General features: G+C 40.3%; 1 protein-coding gene across 1 annotated transcript in view; it reads right to left on the bottom strand.

Annotated features, from left to right (window-relative positions):
- Positions 1-3,931: 3,931 nt before the first annotated feature.
- Positions 3,932-20,655, bottom strand: part of poc1a (POC1 centriolar protein A) — a 37,686-nt gene continuing 20,962 nt past the window's right edge. Inside the window, exons 10-11 of the mRNA XM_089010667.1 lie at positions 12,500-12,727; positions 3,932-5,876 (exon numbers count right to left, since the gene is read on the bottom strand). Coding sequence (XP_088866793.1) covers positions 5,700-5,876; positions 12,500-12,727 — 405 coding nt within the window. The 3' untranslated portion in view covers positions 3,932-5,699. The remainder of the gene's footprint in view (positions 5,877-12,499; positions 12,728-20,655) is intronic.

Below are 20,655 nucleotides of genomic sequence, written 5' to 3' on the forward strand. Positions count from 1 at the left end.
TCCTACCTCAAGGATTTTTGGTGCATGTCTGATATACATCAATACGTGTCACAACTTAGTTGCAGGATCATCCAAACTTTGAAAAGTATCTAAAAATACAATATTTAAATGGAAATGGTTATATTACTTTGAGAAACTGAAATTATTACACTATTATTACATTTTCAACAGTGTAACTTGGAACAATTAAATACCCAAAGTAATCACCACAACACCGGCTAGCAATTAACTTGAGAGGAACATCTATTTATTGTTTTTATGTCCAAAATGTAAAGAACTGATTATTCTGCTTGATAGCATTATTTTTCATTTGCAGTAGGCAAGGTATACCCTGAACGGGTTACCAGCCAATCAAGGGTCACACATATGTTGCGGAATCCAAATTTGGATGAAAAATATTCTTTTGTTCTTCGAAGTTCAGGGAACGAGGTCCGCGTGAATGGCTTTGTATTTGTACTGCTTCCACCCATTCACTCCAAAGAGAGCGAATGGAAAAGATGGTTTTGGAGCACAAACCCAAGCGTGGGCTGAGAGCAGCACAGCGCCAAAAACCTCAGCAACAGTCGACAAGCGTGGCTCAGTCTCCAGAGTGGAGGAGGGTGCGGTGAGTGCACTGAAGTGGTGGAGTGAAGCGTTGGGGGAGGGCGTTGGGATTGGGGGAAATTTCAGGAAATGAGGCACGAGGGAATTTGGCCAAATCCAGCTGTGCTCAGGAGATGACGAGAAAAATGAGGCTTCTCTTACTATAAAAACAGACAGTGATGTCACAAAATGCCGGCCGCCATTTAAATAACAGTCGGATTTGTGTATGACTTCGAAATAGCAAATAGAATTGATCAAAATTCAACATGAAATTGGCTTACAACATCTAAAGCGCTGACTCATCGGCACTTGTTGGTCTGTGTTTAACACCACACTTGCTCTTTGCGACCACTGGCATCTTTTCTGTGTCAGTGCAATCAGCCAACCTTCGCTGTTTTAGATATTCACAGTCATTCAAGTTTTTTTTCAGTATATTTTGGCTACTTGTTTGCATTTAATTTGGTCCACGGCCCAGATCACAGAGTCGCTCGTCTCCAGCTGGTCTAGAATGCTGCTGCTCGCCTCTTGACTGGTACTCGTAAGAGGGAGCATTCATACTCTTGCCTTCACTAGCTCTTTATACATTTTCTAGTTCTTTTTTTCGACTCAGCATGATTCTGACTTGATCTTGGTTTCACTGCCTGGTGCTTTCTGCTATCTTTGTGACTGTTTTATTTCCTGTATATGATAGATGTCCATGTTAAGCGGTTTGTTACAGTTTCAGCTGTTGTTAAAGCGCTATATAAATCAATATGTATTGTATTGTATAAAATGTTCACGACTTGAGTCACACTTCTTTACCAATAGGTGAGAACCAAATCTGGTTCCCTGCTCACTGAGACACACAAAAAACGGCTGTGACGTGTCGTTCTCTGCATCATTCAAATTCAAGATTTAACACATGCACTATTTTTTTCACCTTCAGACCCAGCATGTGGTCAATTCGAAATGGGAAAAACGCTGCACACTCACTCGGTGGTACTCTATGAGTGGATTTAAAGGCCTGCTGTTGACTTGTGGGGGGTAGGGGTGGAGGTATGATTGCAATGCCCCATCACCCAAGCCTATCATCAAGTAAAGAAAAAAAAAAGCTTCCTGTTTTAAATTATTCTGAGCGTGGTTGCTGCATTAGGTCTGTCGCTCTGTCTGTGTGTGTGTTTCCTCTCTGCATATTTCCGAGCACATGCAACCACTTTGAAAGATATTTTGATGTGGCCACCAGCGCACACTTCTTTCATCCCATGTGGGATTTTTCTCCTCATTGCTTCGAGCGAGCACACACAGGAGGGAAAAGATACAGAGCACTTTGTCAAGACATGTCACATCAATCTGTAGAAAACCCCTGACAGTGTTATAATTTGAATATTAAGTGACATACACTACACACTATTACTGTATTATATAACTATTATTACTGGTGAGAATGAGCTTGCATTAAGTTCCCATTTGCTTGAAAAATTCACTGTCATATTTTCCACCAGGTTTGATTTATATTATAAAACAGAAGGAAGGTCAATATTTTAGGACACGTAGACAAAACGCTATTTTGTAAAATAGCGGTTGGATATGGATGTGATTTTGATTTTCAGTTTTTGATGTGGACCAATACCGATGGTGCTTCGATTCACTTTTTTTCTCTACCTGTATACAGGCAAATGTTTTGAAAAACTGACAGTGACACTCAATCATTGACTGCAATTAACTTGCAGCACAATCCTGTGTCATCATGAACTTGCTTCACTCTACTTTTCCCATCAAACCAACCAAAACAAAACACACACACACACACACACAAAAAAGAAAGAAAATACAGCTGCAAATTCTGTGTTTCAGCCAAAGAGATAAATTATAAGTGTCAACTACAACTTCTATGTCTAAGAATACATTTCAACGATTGATGTGCTTGGGAAAAACCTCATTTTATTTTCCCTTTGCATTATTTCAAATTGTACCTGCAGCACAGATGGAATTGAGAGGGACTGGTGAATAGTCCCTAATGTCCTCAACCACATTAGACAATAAGATATAGAGGACAACGCAATGACAAACTGAACCATGACAAACACTAACATTCTCATGGTCTCTCACTCTCTCACTTTTTTTCTCTCTCACAGAAACACACACACACACAAGCAGTGGCGGCAACTACAGCTTACAAGAAAAAACATATCCAGATGTTCTGCTCATAGAAACACTAAACCCGCCTACACACACACACACACACGCACGCACGCACACACACACACACACACACACACACACACACACACATATTCCAGAGGCCCACTCTCAAGACTCGTTTTACTTTTGCAGACGTTTGGTCCACCTATACATCTCAGGAAATCACCGATATGCCCATCGTCATCATTATCATCATTAAAATAGGGCAAGGTCATGCCCCTAACACATCAGGAAGCGCTAAGTTTTCATTACTGGGAAATTGTAGCAATATATCTAATGTTTTATACATTTCTGAGCAATGGATAATTCAATATATTGATATTAGTGGTTGAGTGAACTTGGGCGTATTTGACAAATTGTATTAAATAAAGTAATCAGGAAAAAAAGGTCCAAAGTAGCAAACAAGTAAAAATGACAAAATGAAACAAATCTGACAGAGTGAAACAAACGATGACCCGACACTGAATGGTCGTGCCGGGAGTCCTTTTAATTGCCACTGATTAAAACATCCAACACCTGTGCAGCTGCAGGCGGGGCCCCACAGTGCCACCTGTTGGTCGCAAACCGAAACGTGACAAATACATCATGTTATGTAGCTCGTCTGTACTTGCGTAGAGATTAACTGTGTCTGAATCGGTCGTTGTGGCGACAATATGGTAGCATGGAATCCTTTCCCACTGTCAATGACCAAACTGATACGGAAATCACGATTCAAAAGAAACAGTAGCATTTCCAACTCTTAATGTCATTCATAAAATGATGTTACAATGGATCATAGGGTTTAATATATCATTTTTCTTTGTTTGTTATGAAACTACCGGATTAGCAGGACATATAAGGTAAATTTGGCGAGAATTGTTCCTCTCGCAGTCCGTGAATAAAGGCCATACACCTAGAAACGTCGGAACCCCTTCCTCTACAAGAACTCCTGGCAGGCCATCTGCTTGAGGCCCATAGTTACTGAAGGCAGACGTGTTTTTCTGCGTGTGTCTGAGAATGCCCCAGACAGGAAGGAAGAGAGTGGGCCCTGCAGCACAACTAGGGAACTCGGTTTGTGTTTTACTTCTTTTTCCACGGGTGCGAGAGAGTCCGACCTGGCGTCTTTTAAAAGAAGTCAGTCATTAATATGTTCCCCCGCTTCCTCTCGTGACCTGGGACTTAGACCACCATGTTATGCTTAAAGTCATTTGTTCCATGAGTTTAAATAAAGAAAAAAAATGACTGCTCATGTAACCTCAAGATCATTTCCAGTGAGGCTACTAAAAATAAAAGTGCTGACTTACACAAAAGCCATCAGGTTTGTGCTTATAATTGTGGAATGAATCAAAGACTTTTTTTTTCTTTCCCCTGTGACAAAATGTGTGGTGTTTACATTAGCGTTTTAATAATTACTTTTCAACAAGATTATTTCAGTGGTTGGCCGTCAGGTCCTGCAAAGCCTTCTCTGCTGGCCTAAATATACCTCACACAATCACAGACTAATGTGAATTATATTTTGTCCATGAATTCTGATTAAATAATTGTAAATTGTCTTCTAGCTTCCTTTCATTGCTTTTCCCCTGTTGTGCTCCTTCCAGATGTGTGTTTTCGTATTCAAGCATTTAACCAATCACATTTCAGCCATCATTTGTTACCAGGGGCAGACATCTACCGGGACTCCTTCACAATCATTTATGTTCCACAAACAAAATATTAATCAGAATACTCGAGATGAGTGCGGACAGATAGAACGTTATCGCAAATGTTTAGGTTGACTTTGCCGTTAATTGTAATAACAAGTGATGCACGCAGTGTCCCTGAATGATGTATTAGACTGCCTACGCGCTGCAAGCCAAAGGAATATGGCGGGCTGTAGCGTACCACTTGGCGGAAGCACGGCAGCTCCAAAAATCTGGCAAAAGAGGAGGTGAAAGTGACTCACCAGGCTTTTGAGATGGCAAAACTCACGACTCATGCTGTCCACATCTCTGCTAAAGACAACAAAACAAAGGAAAGTCACAAAGTGTCGGATAACCGCTTCGGCCCTGGGGGAGCAGTCGCAGGAGGAAACGGTCCCCCCTTAAAAGCGTAACTGCAGATAACATGATCGCTATGGCCAAAACAATGACAACACATGAACTTCAAGGACTTATAAAAGCTCATCTTGAGTCTCTTTAATTTCAACTCAGGAGAGTATGTTTGGGCTATGACAGTAAAATCCACATTGTAAAAAGGAAATACATTTATAAAAAGCTCCTCAAGATTAATTTACCTTAAAGAGGACATACAAAACCATTACATATGAGCCAATAATATATTTTTGTTGCGTATTAATGTCTCATATACAGTATCTTTAGTGTACCTCTCGGAATAAAAATGACTTGTCCTTATGAGGCGGCTGCTTTCGCATGTTGTCACAGAAACAAAATCTGGACTCACCATGAGCCTTCAGTAGATGACACAGGTTGTTGGCCTGAAGTCAGACAGAGCCAGGCCGTTTTGACAAGTCTCGATCTTTTGGGGTAGGGTTGACAAAAGCATGTCACACACATATTAGATAAAAAAAAAGAAAATGTTCAAATCCTGAAACTAAGGCAACTATGATTCGTGGCCAAATGCCATACGGGACGAATAAATGGTGTAACGCCCCGGGACGTAAGCACTCCACAAGATAGAGTGACACAGAATCGATCTTCCTATCTTAAGTTACTTTTGAAAGATGAGTTGACACCACCACTATTTTGTTTTAAGTGAATGAAGCAGCTACTTTGAAGTTTGCGTTTCGATGATTAACTGCAGTCGTACTTGGCATTCCGTTTAAGTTTGCCTAAAAACACAGCTAAAAAAACAGTCAAGTGGGAAAATGTCGCCTACTGCACAGCCTTTACCAGCAGAAGAGACACTCCTTCAGCACTGTTGCATGCAATCACCTCTGCAACATTTGTTTCAGCCACGTCTCAAGCGTCAACGCGAGGACGAGTAGGAGCGGCAAACGGCGAGGCACGATACGGTGGGGCCGCCGTCCACCTCGCCTCATCTGGGAAGGTTTGTGCGTGAGACGCCACCTGGTTCTGTAAACACTCCTTCAGCTTGTCTTCAGTCAGCGTCAGACGTTGTTCCAAGATGGACACCGTCTGGAAGGACAAAAGGGAGGAGGGTAATGATGATTGGAAGCGAGACAAAGAGGGAAGGAAGGAGATGGAGAGACAGAGGACAGAGGAGGCGCAGCATGTTAAGACGCGCAGCGCCGGCGTGACAGTGATGGACAAATAATGGCTGCAATTGTCTGAGTGTGAATGAGGCAGTTTGTGTACTTTTGAGGCATCGTGAGCACAAGACAATATTGCTTGGAAAAGGTCTGCTTCAAGACACTCGAGAATCGATGCAATATGGATCTGTGTCGTCAGCAACATAAGCATTGGATACACCCAAAGACAAACAGAATTACACTTGCTCTCATTTCAATATAATTCTTCCCATCGGAAAGAATGTCAGTTGCCATTGAATCGCATAATACTTGATGAACGATCGACATGTACTTATTCTTAGTTGTTCTTTTGACATTTAGACATTAATAATGGTCAAACAGATGCTAACAACTAGAAAATGACACGAAACAAAGCGAAAATAAGATGATGTAAACATCGATTGACTGAGACTTGTTTACAACAAATAAATAAAATAATAAGAAATATAATTTTCAAACATATCTCTCAAAGATTTGTTGGATAGTTAATGGCCTTATTTAATAAAAAAATACCAGTCATTTACACATACAAGCCAAAGACTCCCCATAACTACGGTTATAAGAACATACAAAGATGTATGTCTCTCAGGTGAGCTACATAACTTTAATTCTTGACAAGTACTACTTTCCGATTCCTATCGATGCCATCTTGTGAATGGTATTAGAAAGAGCACAAAAAAGTCCAAGATGGCGCCCAAGTAGGCAGCCTTCAGCAAGTGGTCTCACAAGCTTTTTTTTTTTTTTGTGTAGTCTTTGTGAAGAAAGGAGCGTCAGCGCAGAGCGCCGATGCGTATGTGGAACTGTCACTGCTTGGAATTGAAGTGGATTTACGTGGGGCAGAAGATGTGAGACATTCTCTTTTCGTCAATTCAAAACTTAGCTTGTAGTAGATCTGCACATTCCACCATGACATCCCTGATCCACTGGTGAAAGGAGGCTTAGATCCTCTTCTTTCATCTAGAACTGCTTCATGCAACAAAGAGGGTGTAGAAAGTGCTCAAGATTGAAGACTGTGTATTTTGTATTGTGTCACATTATTTGTTATTTATTTATTTTTTGTTTGTTTTTGACTTCAAGATGGCGGCGCGAGAGTGGCTGCCTTTACAGCAGCTCTTCTATTTTGCTTTTGTTGTTGTGAAATGCACATATCTCCAGTTGGAGACAAATAAAGGCTCATCTAATCTAAAACTACAATTTTGTGGCTTTTTCATCAAATAGCTTAAAATAGGTCTTGAATTGGTGAAAGGGTGCACAGAACCACAAAAAGGCAGGGATGCATTTCTGGTTAAACTGTATTTCGAGAATTGTCTGAATGCCTGCGCGTCAAGACAAGATGAGTTCCATCACGTTTACCTAGAAGGCTTATGCACATCTTTGTTACACCTGTCAAATGCTTTCACGCGACGATTAACGGTCTACAGTACACAGACAAGAAAGCGCCCAAGCGTTGTCTAATCAACCAAGCACATGGTGCTGCTACCAGTGGCCTGGCAAGTTCAATAGCTTGGCCGGTGCGTGATTAAATTATTTGTGGCTGCAACAAAAAAGGGTGCATGTCTGTCAATTTTGCTTTGGCTTCATTTGATTTTCTTTGTTTTTGCTCCTCACTGATTGATTTGTTATTTGAATTCGGAATAGTGCCTGAAGATATTCAAGACAAAGAAACAATGATGTCCCACTGCAAAGCAAGGGGATGTAATAATGATCACAAATCATTCAGGCAGGACTTTTACGACAACAATTGAGAAAAAAACACGACAAAACAAAACAAAAACAAAAAAGATCACCTCAAGAAGACTAAAAACAGTAACATGATTGTGAATGTCTCCCTTGTGTTGCCTGCTGACAAACAAAGCGGCAAGGAAGCTCATGACTTACAGTGAGCGATGAACATGTCAACAAAACTTTCTTGTTTAATGCATCAAACAAAAGACCTTGTTTGTTGGTTTAGCTGTGAAGAATTATTTAATGAGATCTTTAAAAAAATGGAAACCCCTCTGGTTTTTGTGGACATTTTCTTTTTGGAGGAGAGGATTAGATTGGATTTGCCTTTATTAGTCTCACAGTGGAGAAATTTACATTTCACAGCAGCAAAGTGATTAAAGGAATGAAAGTGGAAAAACAAAATACATGAGCTGCTGGAAAGGCATGATATAAGAGTGTAGTTTCTCTCCTGTCCGATCCCACTCCCAAAGGAAAAAAAATCCTATCCTGTCATACTTCGGAATGGATTAAAAAAATTCAGTTTATGAAGTAAATTTTTGCCAATCAATTTTGCCATCAAAAGATTTCCTACTTTTGTTTTTGTTGCTTCATGGTTTAAGGTGTCACAAAAGCATAAATGGATGCATAGATGGATGGCTATGTTGATAGATGGATAGGTAGATAGGTAGATACTAGGTAGGAATGTAGATGGGTAGGTAGATATGATAGATACATAGCTAGCTAGCTAACTAGGTAGACACGACATTTACATAGCTAGCTAGCTAGATAGATCGATAAATGTTTACATCAAAGTCACCACTTTGCTAATCACTTGTTTTAGGTGAAACCAGCCTACGTTCTACTAAAGAATCGGGAGAGACAGGAAAAAGCGCCAAACAACTTTGTTGTTAAAAGAGCAAAGTCTACCTTTATAGTTTTCACATTGTCACACAACACAATATTCTGTGGGGGATGAGTGATCAATTAAAAGGGTGTAAAATGGTGGACAAGATGGCGGTGAAACTGTTAAAAACAGTTCATTGGTGTTATTGGCAATTATGTTCTTGGTCAAGTATTAACATATGAGCATTAAAATTCCTTTGTTGATTTATTGCTTAGAAATCTGTTATCAAAAGAATTATTTAAGGTAACATGTTCCGATGATGCTTTCATTACTGAACAAATTAAGTCAAGGGGGCCCTCAAGATTTTTTGTCATTATTATTAGTATTTTTTATCACGCCACATGAAGCAAAGGGAACATGTGAGCAAAAGGAATGACGTGTTATGAAACTGTCCTACACTGAATGAATATCGTGGGCCCTGATAATAATCAGTTTCTTGTTCAGTGATTTTTTTGAGGGGGGGGGGGGGGGGTGATATTCAGTAGAGCTTTTCTACAACGCTATTGTCAGACTTGTGGGGGCCTCAGATCTATCTTAGTGCTCATTCTGTGGAATAAAATGAAAACGCAGACTGTATTTGCAATTAGATCTGAGTGCTGCTCCAATGATATTATAGAATAAAAATACAATCTAAAAGCAAGGCTAATTTGAGGTTCGGAGAGTGTCAGATTTAACTAGAAACAGGAGCTTGGACACTTCATGGACTAACCCTATTTGTTCTTCGATCCAACAGTACAAATCAAAGATGTTGAGACAGTTGGCAGAACATCAGATTGCCTGACAAGTCCAAAGGGCACTGGACTGCTGTGCTTTCAAACAGATAAGCACACAACGCCGATCAAAGTAGAAATACATTCCAAAGACAAGATGGCTGAAAAGTTGTGCTATGTTTTGACTTTGGCATTCCGATCCTAGTTAATTTTATGCTTCGGTAATATTCTATCATAGATTAATAATGTTGATTTGTCCTCCTCATAAAACATTACGGTTGAGACAGTGTTGAAAATTGTTTTGTTGTAGAATGTACGTAAGGTAACGGCCCTGAAATGGTCTCCAGTACACCATCAGTGACAAATCATGGAACCAATTGTTAGTTATGATTGTCCTGAACATGAAATGTTGTTTTGAAAGACCACCAAATCAAACTTTGAACATTGTCATAATTCTGTGAACAACTGTATAAATGATCGTCATGAAGCAGAATGGATTGGGGTCAAATTTTAAGGTATGGCTATACAGTATGTGATCCATTACATCTTTAGGAGAATTTAATTCAATCTATGCAACAATACAGGTGAATAGCTGAAAAAAAAACCTTGCCATCCAGTCTGTCTTCTGATTATCAATAAAATCGCACTGCCTTGAACTCCATTAGAAAATGTGTCGGATAGCAGGTCTGTAAAAAGTCACTGGGTATCATGCTTAAAAACAACAAAAGCTCCAATTGTGATGATGAGTAAACTGCTGTCGGCAGTCGTGGTCTTCAGAAGTGGGGTATGCGCCGAGGGGGTTGTTTTCTTTCTGAGTCATCAGACCAGTCATTTTCTGTTATTTAACCCATCCAAGCAAGTGAAATGCGTGGACATCTTTCTCTTCGTGTCGGTTCTCTAGATCAATAATACCCTGTTTATCTTACCAACCTGATATGGCCCTTCAGTCCTCAGCCTTACTGGCATTGGTTGTGTGAGCGTGCGTGCGATTGCGCGCACGTCCCCCAGGCAGCAGCAACATGATACCACTCCATGGTTTTCATTTAGTGTAGGAACCAAATCTTTATGCACCTAAAATAGAGCGAGCACAGTTTCTCTTTTCATTCTAGAATGCATTATAGGTCCCATCGCCTTCAGCGTTACTGGCCTGTGTTACCGTCTCATCGCTTTGGTACGGCCCACGCTATGTCTGACCCAAAAGACAAGACTGATGTTGATGCCGAACTGCTTGAGTTGGTAAAAAAAAAATCAAAGATCCAAAACAACATTGGAGGAGGGATATATCTAAAACATGTTGGAGAGAGATGTTTGAAGAACAGAGTTGGACACCGCTGCTGACATTTTGTGTTAGCATAGCTCAAGGACATTAAGCTATAAAGCCTCATGGAGTTTGACCCCAACCCACCTGCAGCTCTGTTTTTTTTTGGTTCCCTATGCCTCTCATACATCAGTAGTTAGCACAGTAGTCATCAGGTGAGATAAAGAAACAATGTAATCTCGGCGCTATGTCTCCATAGGGTCCAGTAAATTACGTGGCCTTTACCAGAACAGGAGAGTACTTTTCTTCGGGAGGTTCCGATGATCAGGTGATAAGTTAAACTCATTTCTAGCCTTTTTAACTAATTCCCTGCCAGACGATGTGCCAAAATGTGTCCACTCCAGTGCCAGAGTTTTTGTCATTTTTCACTTAAATTGCAGGACCCAGAGAATATTGCGTTTCGGGACTACGTAAACATTCAATTCAGTGGAAGAAACCTTAGACTCGCTTCTTTCTTCAGAAAGAAAATAGTTAATTTCTAAATTATATGGGTCTGGAGTAATATGATCTTGAAATGAGGGCGGCTGTCGAAAATACAATGCAATACATACATATGGCTATGTCTATGCTATTGTCTATGTATAGGGTGATACAAAGCATTGCATTCTATGTGTAAAGTGCTGTACATACACTACTGAGAGTAGTTGGGGGGGACTCACAATTGGGTGCAGTGATGGGTGGACAAGTGAAAAACAGCAATGGCAGCAAAGTGCGTGCGTCTTTGGAAGCTTCTGTCATATGCTGAATAATTCATTTGCATCCCTCAGATTCCTCGACTGCGAGAGTTACAAAGAGCTGAATGGCAAAGCAGGAAAGTATATATTGTCAGTTATTTGTGCTTACCTAACAGCATGGGTTTAAAAAAATGCTCACGTTTGCCTTATTGGCTGGCTTAGTCGTTGTATTGCAAAATGGTAAAGAAAAATTGTTGTGATAGAGGCCCAAACCCCTCCTCTTGACTTGACATGTTGACATCAAAGATCGGAGTGCATTCCGTGACCTGTCATCGTGTTGTATATTCCCATTGTCATTCTACATGTTTGGTTGTCAGACTTGAAGGAAACATCACATATTCGTGGTGAAATGTGAAAGTGGTGACAAAGCATGCTGCAGCCTGCCTCGGTGAGCTCGTTGCTGCATTTCTTTGGGGAGGGGGCACAATCCCATGCACGTTTCAACACAGAACTATCCACGTGTTTGACCGCAAATATTACTCCGCGACATATCCTAATTCAACAATACCCAACTTGGAATTTGTAGACGGTCTATATCTATTTGCGGTGCTTCCTTCCCCTTTTAACCCAAGCTCCACATCCATATCTGACTAGCAATACAAGCATGATTACAACCTATTTGTTTTACCTTTACTTTCACACTGGATTTTACCGAATTCCGTTTCTTTAGAAGTGTGCCTTGCGATATTTTGACAGAGCAACGTGGTAACATTTTCACCCATGGAGAACATCATTGGAATGCGCCATTGAGAAGAAGAACGCTCTCTAAAGTACTGAGGTATCTAATATAGGGTTCTATGAATAACTCTTCACATCATCTGAGGATCCATAATTGATGAATCAAACATGGATAAAACAACAGAGAGGCAATGCTGATGAAAAAAACTAAAACGTACAACCAAATCCATAGTGAATAAACATTATGGGCGCGAATGTGTGCTTGAATTGAACGAAATGTGATTCCTCAAACAGTTGGACACAGTGTCAAGACCCATAGGAGTTATGTAATCATTTTCGTGTCCATGCTGCTGAAACAATTTTTGACCTACAAGTTGAAAAATAAAAGGAAGCTTTTGTTCTCGACTGCATGAGTGGGTGGCACAGCGCATGCCACGAAAGATGAGCCCGACGTCCACTTACCTGCGTGAGAATATCCAGTTGACCCATAATGTGTTCAAGCGTGCTGGTTAGGGCAGGGGTAAGGCTTTCTTCCAAGTTATGGGACACTTGATGCATTGGTTGAGCTGGACTGTGGGCCTTTGACTGGGTGGAGGTGGAACTGGTGCTCAAACTCCTGTGGTTGTTGAGAGGCATGGCTGGAGCGGGACGACGGCCTATTTTGGCAGCTGTTTGGGTTGGTTCCGGGGCCTAAAATCATGGCAACAGAAACACGGTCATTCTCTCTTAAAACCTTTGTCACAAATTGAAATTCCCATTCAAAGTTTAGCTTCAACCTCAGTCAAATTCCCATTTAAATGAAGCGCTTCAACCATAATAGAAACCACAACACAGATGTTTAACACTGATTCCAAATTCTTAAACTGAGGCCAAACATTTTCCAAACTATATGGTGCACCTTTAATGAAAGGCCTATTTTCATATACTGTACATGCATTATAAGACACATACGAAGCTACAATAATGGCTGCAGTCGCATTATGCATCCACTGGATTAAGGGGATACAATAAAATACAGCTACATTTACAATATGGTGTCCTTAAAACCTAAATATTGATCCATAAATAAGGCACATTGGACAATATGGCACACTGTCAGCTTTTGAGAATATTGAATGCTTTTAGGTATGCCTTACACAATGTGGAAAATAAAGGAAATGCACAGTGATAACTCATGGATGGAATCTATTTCAAAATGTCTAAAACTAAGAGCAGAGGTATGCTGCCCTGAGTGGGTGGCAAATGACTACTTTGCACAGCAAACAAAATAATTATCTTGAACACAGAGCACATGCTTGAACATGCACTTTCAACCCATACATTGGTCGTGACAGGTTTATTTTCCCTCAAATTGGGTGTGATGCAAAAGGAGTAGAAATCTGTCCCGGGACAAAATGATCCAAGTATGGAAAGAGTAGACAAAGTCCCAGTCTGGAAACATTGAGGTTGGTTTTTGCTTTTCACTTTATCGAGATCATCAGCAATATATGTTGCTTTCACATAAAAGAACAAATGTTGTTGTTTTTTTTTTTTTGATTGTTTAAAAGGCTACATTGGTTACAAACATGACAAAAGGGATAACATAAACATGCACATTTGATATGAAAAGTTCAGTTATGAGGAGTTATTAAAAAAATAGATTGTAGTCAAAGGTATGTTCAATTTCGTATTTTGTGACAATCATTTTTTTTATCTCAATGACAAGGCACATTGTTGTGTATCCAGCAACAGTACTGTCCATCAAGTACTCAAGTTTAAGTACTCCTGCTTGGAAAAATCAGAACAAAAAGTGATGTCGCCGCATCCCAAGTTGCTACTGAATCTCAACAGCTGCTTGAGTGCTTACAAGGGGTCACCGCAGGCCAACCAAAACAGCTTATGTAAAACAAATCAGGATGAAATCTACATTTCCTTCGAATGCCACCTAAGGGATAAATACATCCTCAGGTTCCCTCTGTGGTGCTTACTTGCCGATCGTGAGAAGTGAAGCTGAACATCTTGGGCTATTATGCCTCACTTGAATACCATATGTTATTATCTGGTGAACAAAAAGGCCTTGTCATTTGATTCACATTATCAAATGTGTTAACGGTAGAGCATGCGACATTCTGATTTATAACCATTCAGGCGTTTTCCATTCCCCTTCCTCAATATTTCACATCTGTATTCAATTTATCGCGCCTTCCTCTGAAATTAGAAACGGACATTTTCTGCTACATTTTTCAGCAATCATTCCCTTATGCAGGACTTTAAACAATCAACTGCTCTTTCATTTTGAACTCAAACATTGACCAAAACAAAATAATAATGTTGTTTCATAGTTTATATTTGGCAATCCAGATACTGAATACTTTTTTTAACGGGAGGGTACTTCCAAACATTTGTACGCAGTCAATCCTGAAAGTTGTCGATGTTTTGTACTACAGTCGCCTTACACAGGCAGTCAAGCAAAACCCTGATGTGCTCAAATGTAAACACAAACTGTATGCACACACAAACTCAGCACACATAGTAACCACCCCTACTAATGAATCACCTGGAGTGGAAAACCAACAGTGGAAAATTTCCTGAGGCCCAAATGAAACTTTGGTTTGAAAGCAGCCATCCATCAATGGACCTTGCATGCTGCACTACAAACTACACAAGCACGGGCAAATACTGACACACAAGCGGAGAGTGTTTTTTTTAATGAGAGGAGACGGACACAAGCTGGGACACAAGCGCATGGCTGCGTTTTACAACTTGACACAAAAGGATGCTGAAACGTGAAAAATTCTCCAATGCTATGAGACCCTTTCCAACCCAGGTGTTACTCATAACATTCACAGGGGCATTTTATTGAGGTGCCAAAGCTCTGAAGTCATGCAGCAGGCCTCACTGCCATGCTTTCTCCCAACTAGCACTAGCATTATAAGTTACACATGTTCCAAGACATGTGTAACATCAGAAAGGCTAGCATGCATGCCGCTAAACCAAAGCCTAATGAGCTACATTCTTTTTCTAATAATTTAATGGAAGTGGAATACCAGAAAGGGCATCGCTATCTGAAGACAGGGCATTATTTTTTTTCCATGAGAAACCCTTGCTCAGAACCCATAGACATGCAAGACAATTAAACAAAGCATCAAGTCAGTGCAATGTTAAGAAAGATGATCACACATCCATACTTCCATTCAGTAACATTTAATACCAAAGTAGTTGAGTGTTGGGCCTTTCCTGTGGCTGGTGAAGAAGCATGGCCTGCCACAGAAGGTACTATGACATTTCTACACAGAAGTCTTCCATCACGGTTTGTTTCAGGGACGCCACAAAAAGGGACAAAATCCGACTTCAATGGAGATTTTACAATTATTTTGCGACTGTGTTTATACTCACTTGAATAATAATTGAATTATTATTGAGTTCAAAATTAGTCATCCATTAATTTCTTCTGTACAAGCAATAATGCAATGAGACGATTTAACATTTTTCTACTTTCACTGGCATAACGCCCCGCCAAGCGAAGTCGTAACTCCAAAGTGGCCCGCGACAGAAATGACTTTGACACCGCTGCTGTTGCCTTTTTGTCACAGACAGACTGGGTGTTTTTTTTTTTCCAGTCCATTATATATTTACCACAAAATCTGGTCAGTTCTAGCACTGGCAGATTTCATTTATGAAATGAAATTACTTATGACTGACTGATAACACGAGTGATGCAGCATTTGGATTGATGAAAGATCCTTTGAAAGAAGTTTCTTAGTCGAGTGAGATGATGCATTTCTTTGTCGTTTTTTTTGTGTATTCTTGGTGCAATGTGAAATTGCTTTTCTCTAGTTTTTGGCATCTCTTTTCTCTTCTCAAAATGCAATTTCTGATTGAGTCTTGGATTCACCCACACTACCAAGCTAGGGGCACATTTTCCTTTATTTGAAAGTGACATTAGTTTTGCTTGTTAGCTTCATCATTCAGTGATGTCTAATAAAAAAAATCAAGGTTGTGGTTTATACATACAATTACTGTTGCATACCGCCTTTCACAGTAAGATTTTTACTAAGGTCTCGCATATGTAGGATTTTATATCACCATTGCTTCAGTCTACTTTACATTTAAATCAAATTTGAATGATCTCTTATCATAAACAGCAACTTAAGGACTTGGTTTCAGTAATTGAAAATCCTTGCCATATGCATGTACTGTGCAGCAGTACAATGAAAACAAAGACAAAAGGAGAACAGAAGTTTGTGATGCTTTGGAAGTCTTCTGTGTGCCTTCACATTCAAACCGTGCAGTGCAGTGGAGTGGAGGGTGTGTGTGTGTGTGTGTTGAGCTGTGAAGGGAAGCCTGTTGCGAGCGTGCAGCTCGTCTGCCTGTACACGTGAGCGGGAGAAAGACCCAGATGTGAAGCGAGAGACGAGGAGGGGAGGTGGGGGAGATTAGAGCCGATGTGATAAGAGAGTGCTGATCTGCCTGTCAGCTATGGATGGCGCGCGCGCACACACACATACACGCAAACACACATCCACACACACACACCTACTTTCTCAAAACAGCAAAGACTTGATCATCTGTGTTGAGAACTGAGGAAACCAGAAATGCTGAAAACACAAATTCTCAGATGTTGGCTAGGCAAGAGCTCGTTTGAAAGGTGACTTCCTGTGTTGAACAAACAGGTCTGCTTGGTGCTGGTGGCGTGTCCATGACTGGGAAAGCATCGTGCAGACTCGCATGCAACCACATAAACAGATCAGCATATCAAATGAGCTACATTGGAATTCCCTGTGGATTTGAGTCCAAGGGGTATAGCTGCAACAGTGAGCGGCCGTTCCCTTCATGCATTGCTCTCATTAGTCAATCTCTTCCTGATTAAATTAATTGTAACCTAAGGCTGTAGTGGGCTGTGACTGTATGCTACGCATAGTGGGGAAGGATAATCCAAAATTTGGTTAAGTTTAAAAACGCAGATGGGAGGTCTTACAGGGGAGCTAAATGTAAAAATGTTCTTTGAAAGAATATGTTAAATATTTCCATGCCAGTCAAAATCAGGTATTCTGAACAATACTGCTTTTGTGGAATCAGAATTAAGCATCTTAACCCATTCATTACCACACTGTGCAAAAATGTGTCCACTGCAGTGCCATGGTTTTTGGTCATTTTCACTCATATTGCAGGATCCAGAGAATATTGTGTTTTAGGACGACATAAACATTTAATGCAGATTAATAAACCTTAAACTCTCATCTTTCATCAGAAAAAAAGCTAATTCCTAAATTATAACTGTCTGGAGTTATATGAGCTTGAAATTAGGGCGAGTGTCCAAAATACATTGCAATATATACATATTGGTTTATATCGCTTTGTTACAGCTAAAGCTGAAACAAAGTGCTAACATGGACAAAAAGCAAATGCTGGAAAAGAAAAACATTGCCAGAGGTCTGACCAGCACTTTACAGGCACACCCACAAGAAAAAACAAAACACGAACAAATTCGGGAAAGGCACTCAACATCACACTTTTCAATTCCCGAATAAATTCGGGAATGGCAGCGAATGAGTTCAATAATATTGAGGATCAGGAATGCCATCAGATGAGACTAATCAAAATGAACAAACTAATTGAAACCGTTTGGCAAGCTTCAAATTAGGACTTTAAAACCAAGTGTTTCATTGAGAGAAATACAGTAAAGTCTCGTTATATCGATATTCAAGGGAGTCCGAAAAAATATCGATATAACCGGGACTATCGATATATCCGACCCTGTTTGATGTCGTGCGATAGAAATAGTATCGATATAACCGGGACTATCGATATATCCGATATCGATATAACGAGACTTTACTGTATATACATACAGACAACATAGTTATTTTTCCCGCACACATTTTAATGAGAGTTCATATCTGAACTTGCATTCATTTCTGTTTTTCTGAATTGTCATCTGCGAGTTGCAGCGTTAGCATCAATGCCTGGTGACGCAACAGGAAAGTGCCACTTTCTTAGGTTTTGCTTTTCATGTTTTATTTATCCATTCACAATTCATTATTTATAGCGCCTCTTTCATCTGCCACGTGTGTGTGTCGCCTGAGAGGGAAGGGAAGAAGCGGAAAAAATATCACCCTCTTGCTTAAACAGTCCTCTGTTAGAAATAGATTTCAAATGCATTATGGATTTGGGCATAAACAACCAACAAGCAGAGTTGTTCTAATAACGGGAGGTAACTATTCCTCGCTTAGCTGTGCTTTGAAGTCAAGTGGGATAATGCGTTGAATAGACTCCGTGAAAGTATTCTATAACCAGAATGAACACAGCTATCTCATCAAAATAAGATCCTATTTTTCGAAGCAACGTGTATGCATCCAATGATTTAACTGTCACGAGACAACTACGCATGCTCAGACATTCACCAAAACATCACATGGGATGATCCTGAAACATACATTTGAGGCAAAAAACGATTACCGTATCTTCCGTTGTGTAAGGCGCGCCAGACTATTAGGCGTGCCTTCAATTAATGGAAAAGGTTTGTATGTATCTTATTTTGCCCAGCTGCCCCCACTTTGAGCTCAGATAACTCCAGACCCATATAATTTAGGAATTACCTCTTTTTTTCCTGATGAAACAAGAGAGTCTAAGATTGTTCACGCTGAATTGAATGTATATGTAGCCCTAAAACTCAATATTCTTTGGGTCCTGTAATCTGAGTGAAAATGACCAAAACCCTGGTACTGGATTGGATGCATTTTTTGCACATCGTCTGGCAGTCAATGAGTTTATATTTATGAATGCAATATCGGGGTGATTCTATTGAGTTCTTTCAATAGATCGGCTTACCTTTAGCACTAAAGTCATATTTGTATTTGTATTGCTGTGCCCGTTGCCAGTTCTGAATAACAATTGACCTTCAAGTGAGACTCTCCCCACTCCCCTTTAGCTACTGTTGTTACGCCCAACATTGTTTTCTCCGCAGGGTGACCAACCTCCCCCATGGAGATAAGGCAAGAAGCTCGGTTATCCGGGAAGGGCTCAGAGTGGAACTGCTTCTCATCCACATTGAGAGGAGCCAGATGAGGTGGCTCAGGCATCTGATTAGGATGCCTCACAGATGCTTGCCTGGTGACCCAGGACATACTAGAGAGACTACAGTATGTCTCCCAACTGGGCTGGAAATGCCTCAAGATTCTCCGGGAAGAGCTGGCACAAGTGGCTGGGGAGAGGGAGAACTAAGCTTCTCTGCTAAATCTCGTCAAGGTAAAATTATCTTCTCACTTCTCGGGATGTTCTGTATGACATCATCAAAGTCCAACCAAAATTTCTCCTTCTCCGCCAGCTCACATCCTACTTGTGGGGCATGCCCACAAACAACATTGAACATCACGCCTTCAATTTCTAGCTTCAGACGCATCATTCTATCTGATACTCTTTTTACTTCTAAGACATTCCTAACAAACTCCTCTTTTAAGATAACCCCAACTCCATTTCTCTTTCTGTCTTCACCATGATAGAACAACTTAAACCCTGACCCTAAGCTTCTAGCCTTGCTTCCTTTCCACCTGGTCTCCTGGACACACAGTATGTCTACCTTACTTCTCTGCATCATGTCAACCAGCTCTCGACCTTTACCTGTCATTGTTCCTACATTCAAAGTCCCTACTCTTAGTTCTATACTCTTGGCGTTCCATTTATCTTTTTTCCTCCGGGCACGCCTCCCTCCTCTCCTTCTTCGACCAACAGTAGTCCATTTTCCACTGGCACCCTTGTTCTTCAAGGTAAAATTATAACGTGTTAAAATGAAATGACATCAATTCCCCCTTTCGATCTGAGTTCCTATTCATAGTTATTCCAAAACTAAATCAAAGCTTATTGATACGGACAAATAGGAAATATATTTATCGTAATAGACTTTTCAGCCATATCACCCAACTGTAATCAATCGGCTATGAGAAAGTACAAAGACTGATCACTCTGTGTGACTCTCGTCCTCGGCTGGGCAGTAATCAATATGAGCAAGAAGAAAGGAAGATGCTGAGTATAGTGCATGCAAGGACCTTGACTTTGCCCTCGGTGATGTAAGTAACACTGCGGCAGGTTGAAATGATTGAAATCTGAACCCTTCTTTGCGGTTTCCTCCCCTCCCTACAGCCACTGTCCCCTTTTTAGTTTGAAAGTGATATTTGACAAAGCATTTTAATATTTAAATAGAACTAATAGCTGCTAAGCCCTCAGACCTTGTTTACCCTTTTCAGAAAATAATATGTCCATTATTTGTTCTGAGAGTGTTCAAAGTCGGTTAAAAACACATCTTCCCATCAAGGGAATGTCAACTTGGAGGGGAAATCGGGAGAAATGCTAAAGTACTGTGATTAGATATCATAAACATCTTCATTCCCATAACTATTGTGCATCTAAATGCAACGACTAAATGCTGTAGTCGGTAGTAGTTATTTCTGATTGTAAATGACCATAGTAATCAATTAATTTGTTTCCTAAGAATTCAGTAAAATGTCCAGAGATGATTAATTCATTGAGTGAAGCTGGGGTGCAGTACTTGGCTGCTATCACAAGACTAGTTTGCTGACTAAGAGCAACGTGACATCTGCTGTGAGTGGTTGAGCCACATGTCAATGCAACAAGTAACTTGT

Source organism: Hippocampus bargibanti, linkage group LG12 (genome assembly GCF_051943395.1).
Source record: "Hippocampus bargibanti isolate YZ-2025 linkage group LG12, ASM5194339v1, whole genome shotgun sequence".
In the NCBI taxonomy this organism is placed as follows: domain Eukaryota; kingdom Metazoa; phylum Chordata; class Actinopteri; order Syngnathiformes; family Syngnathidae; genus Hippocampus; species Hippocampus bargibanti.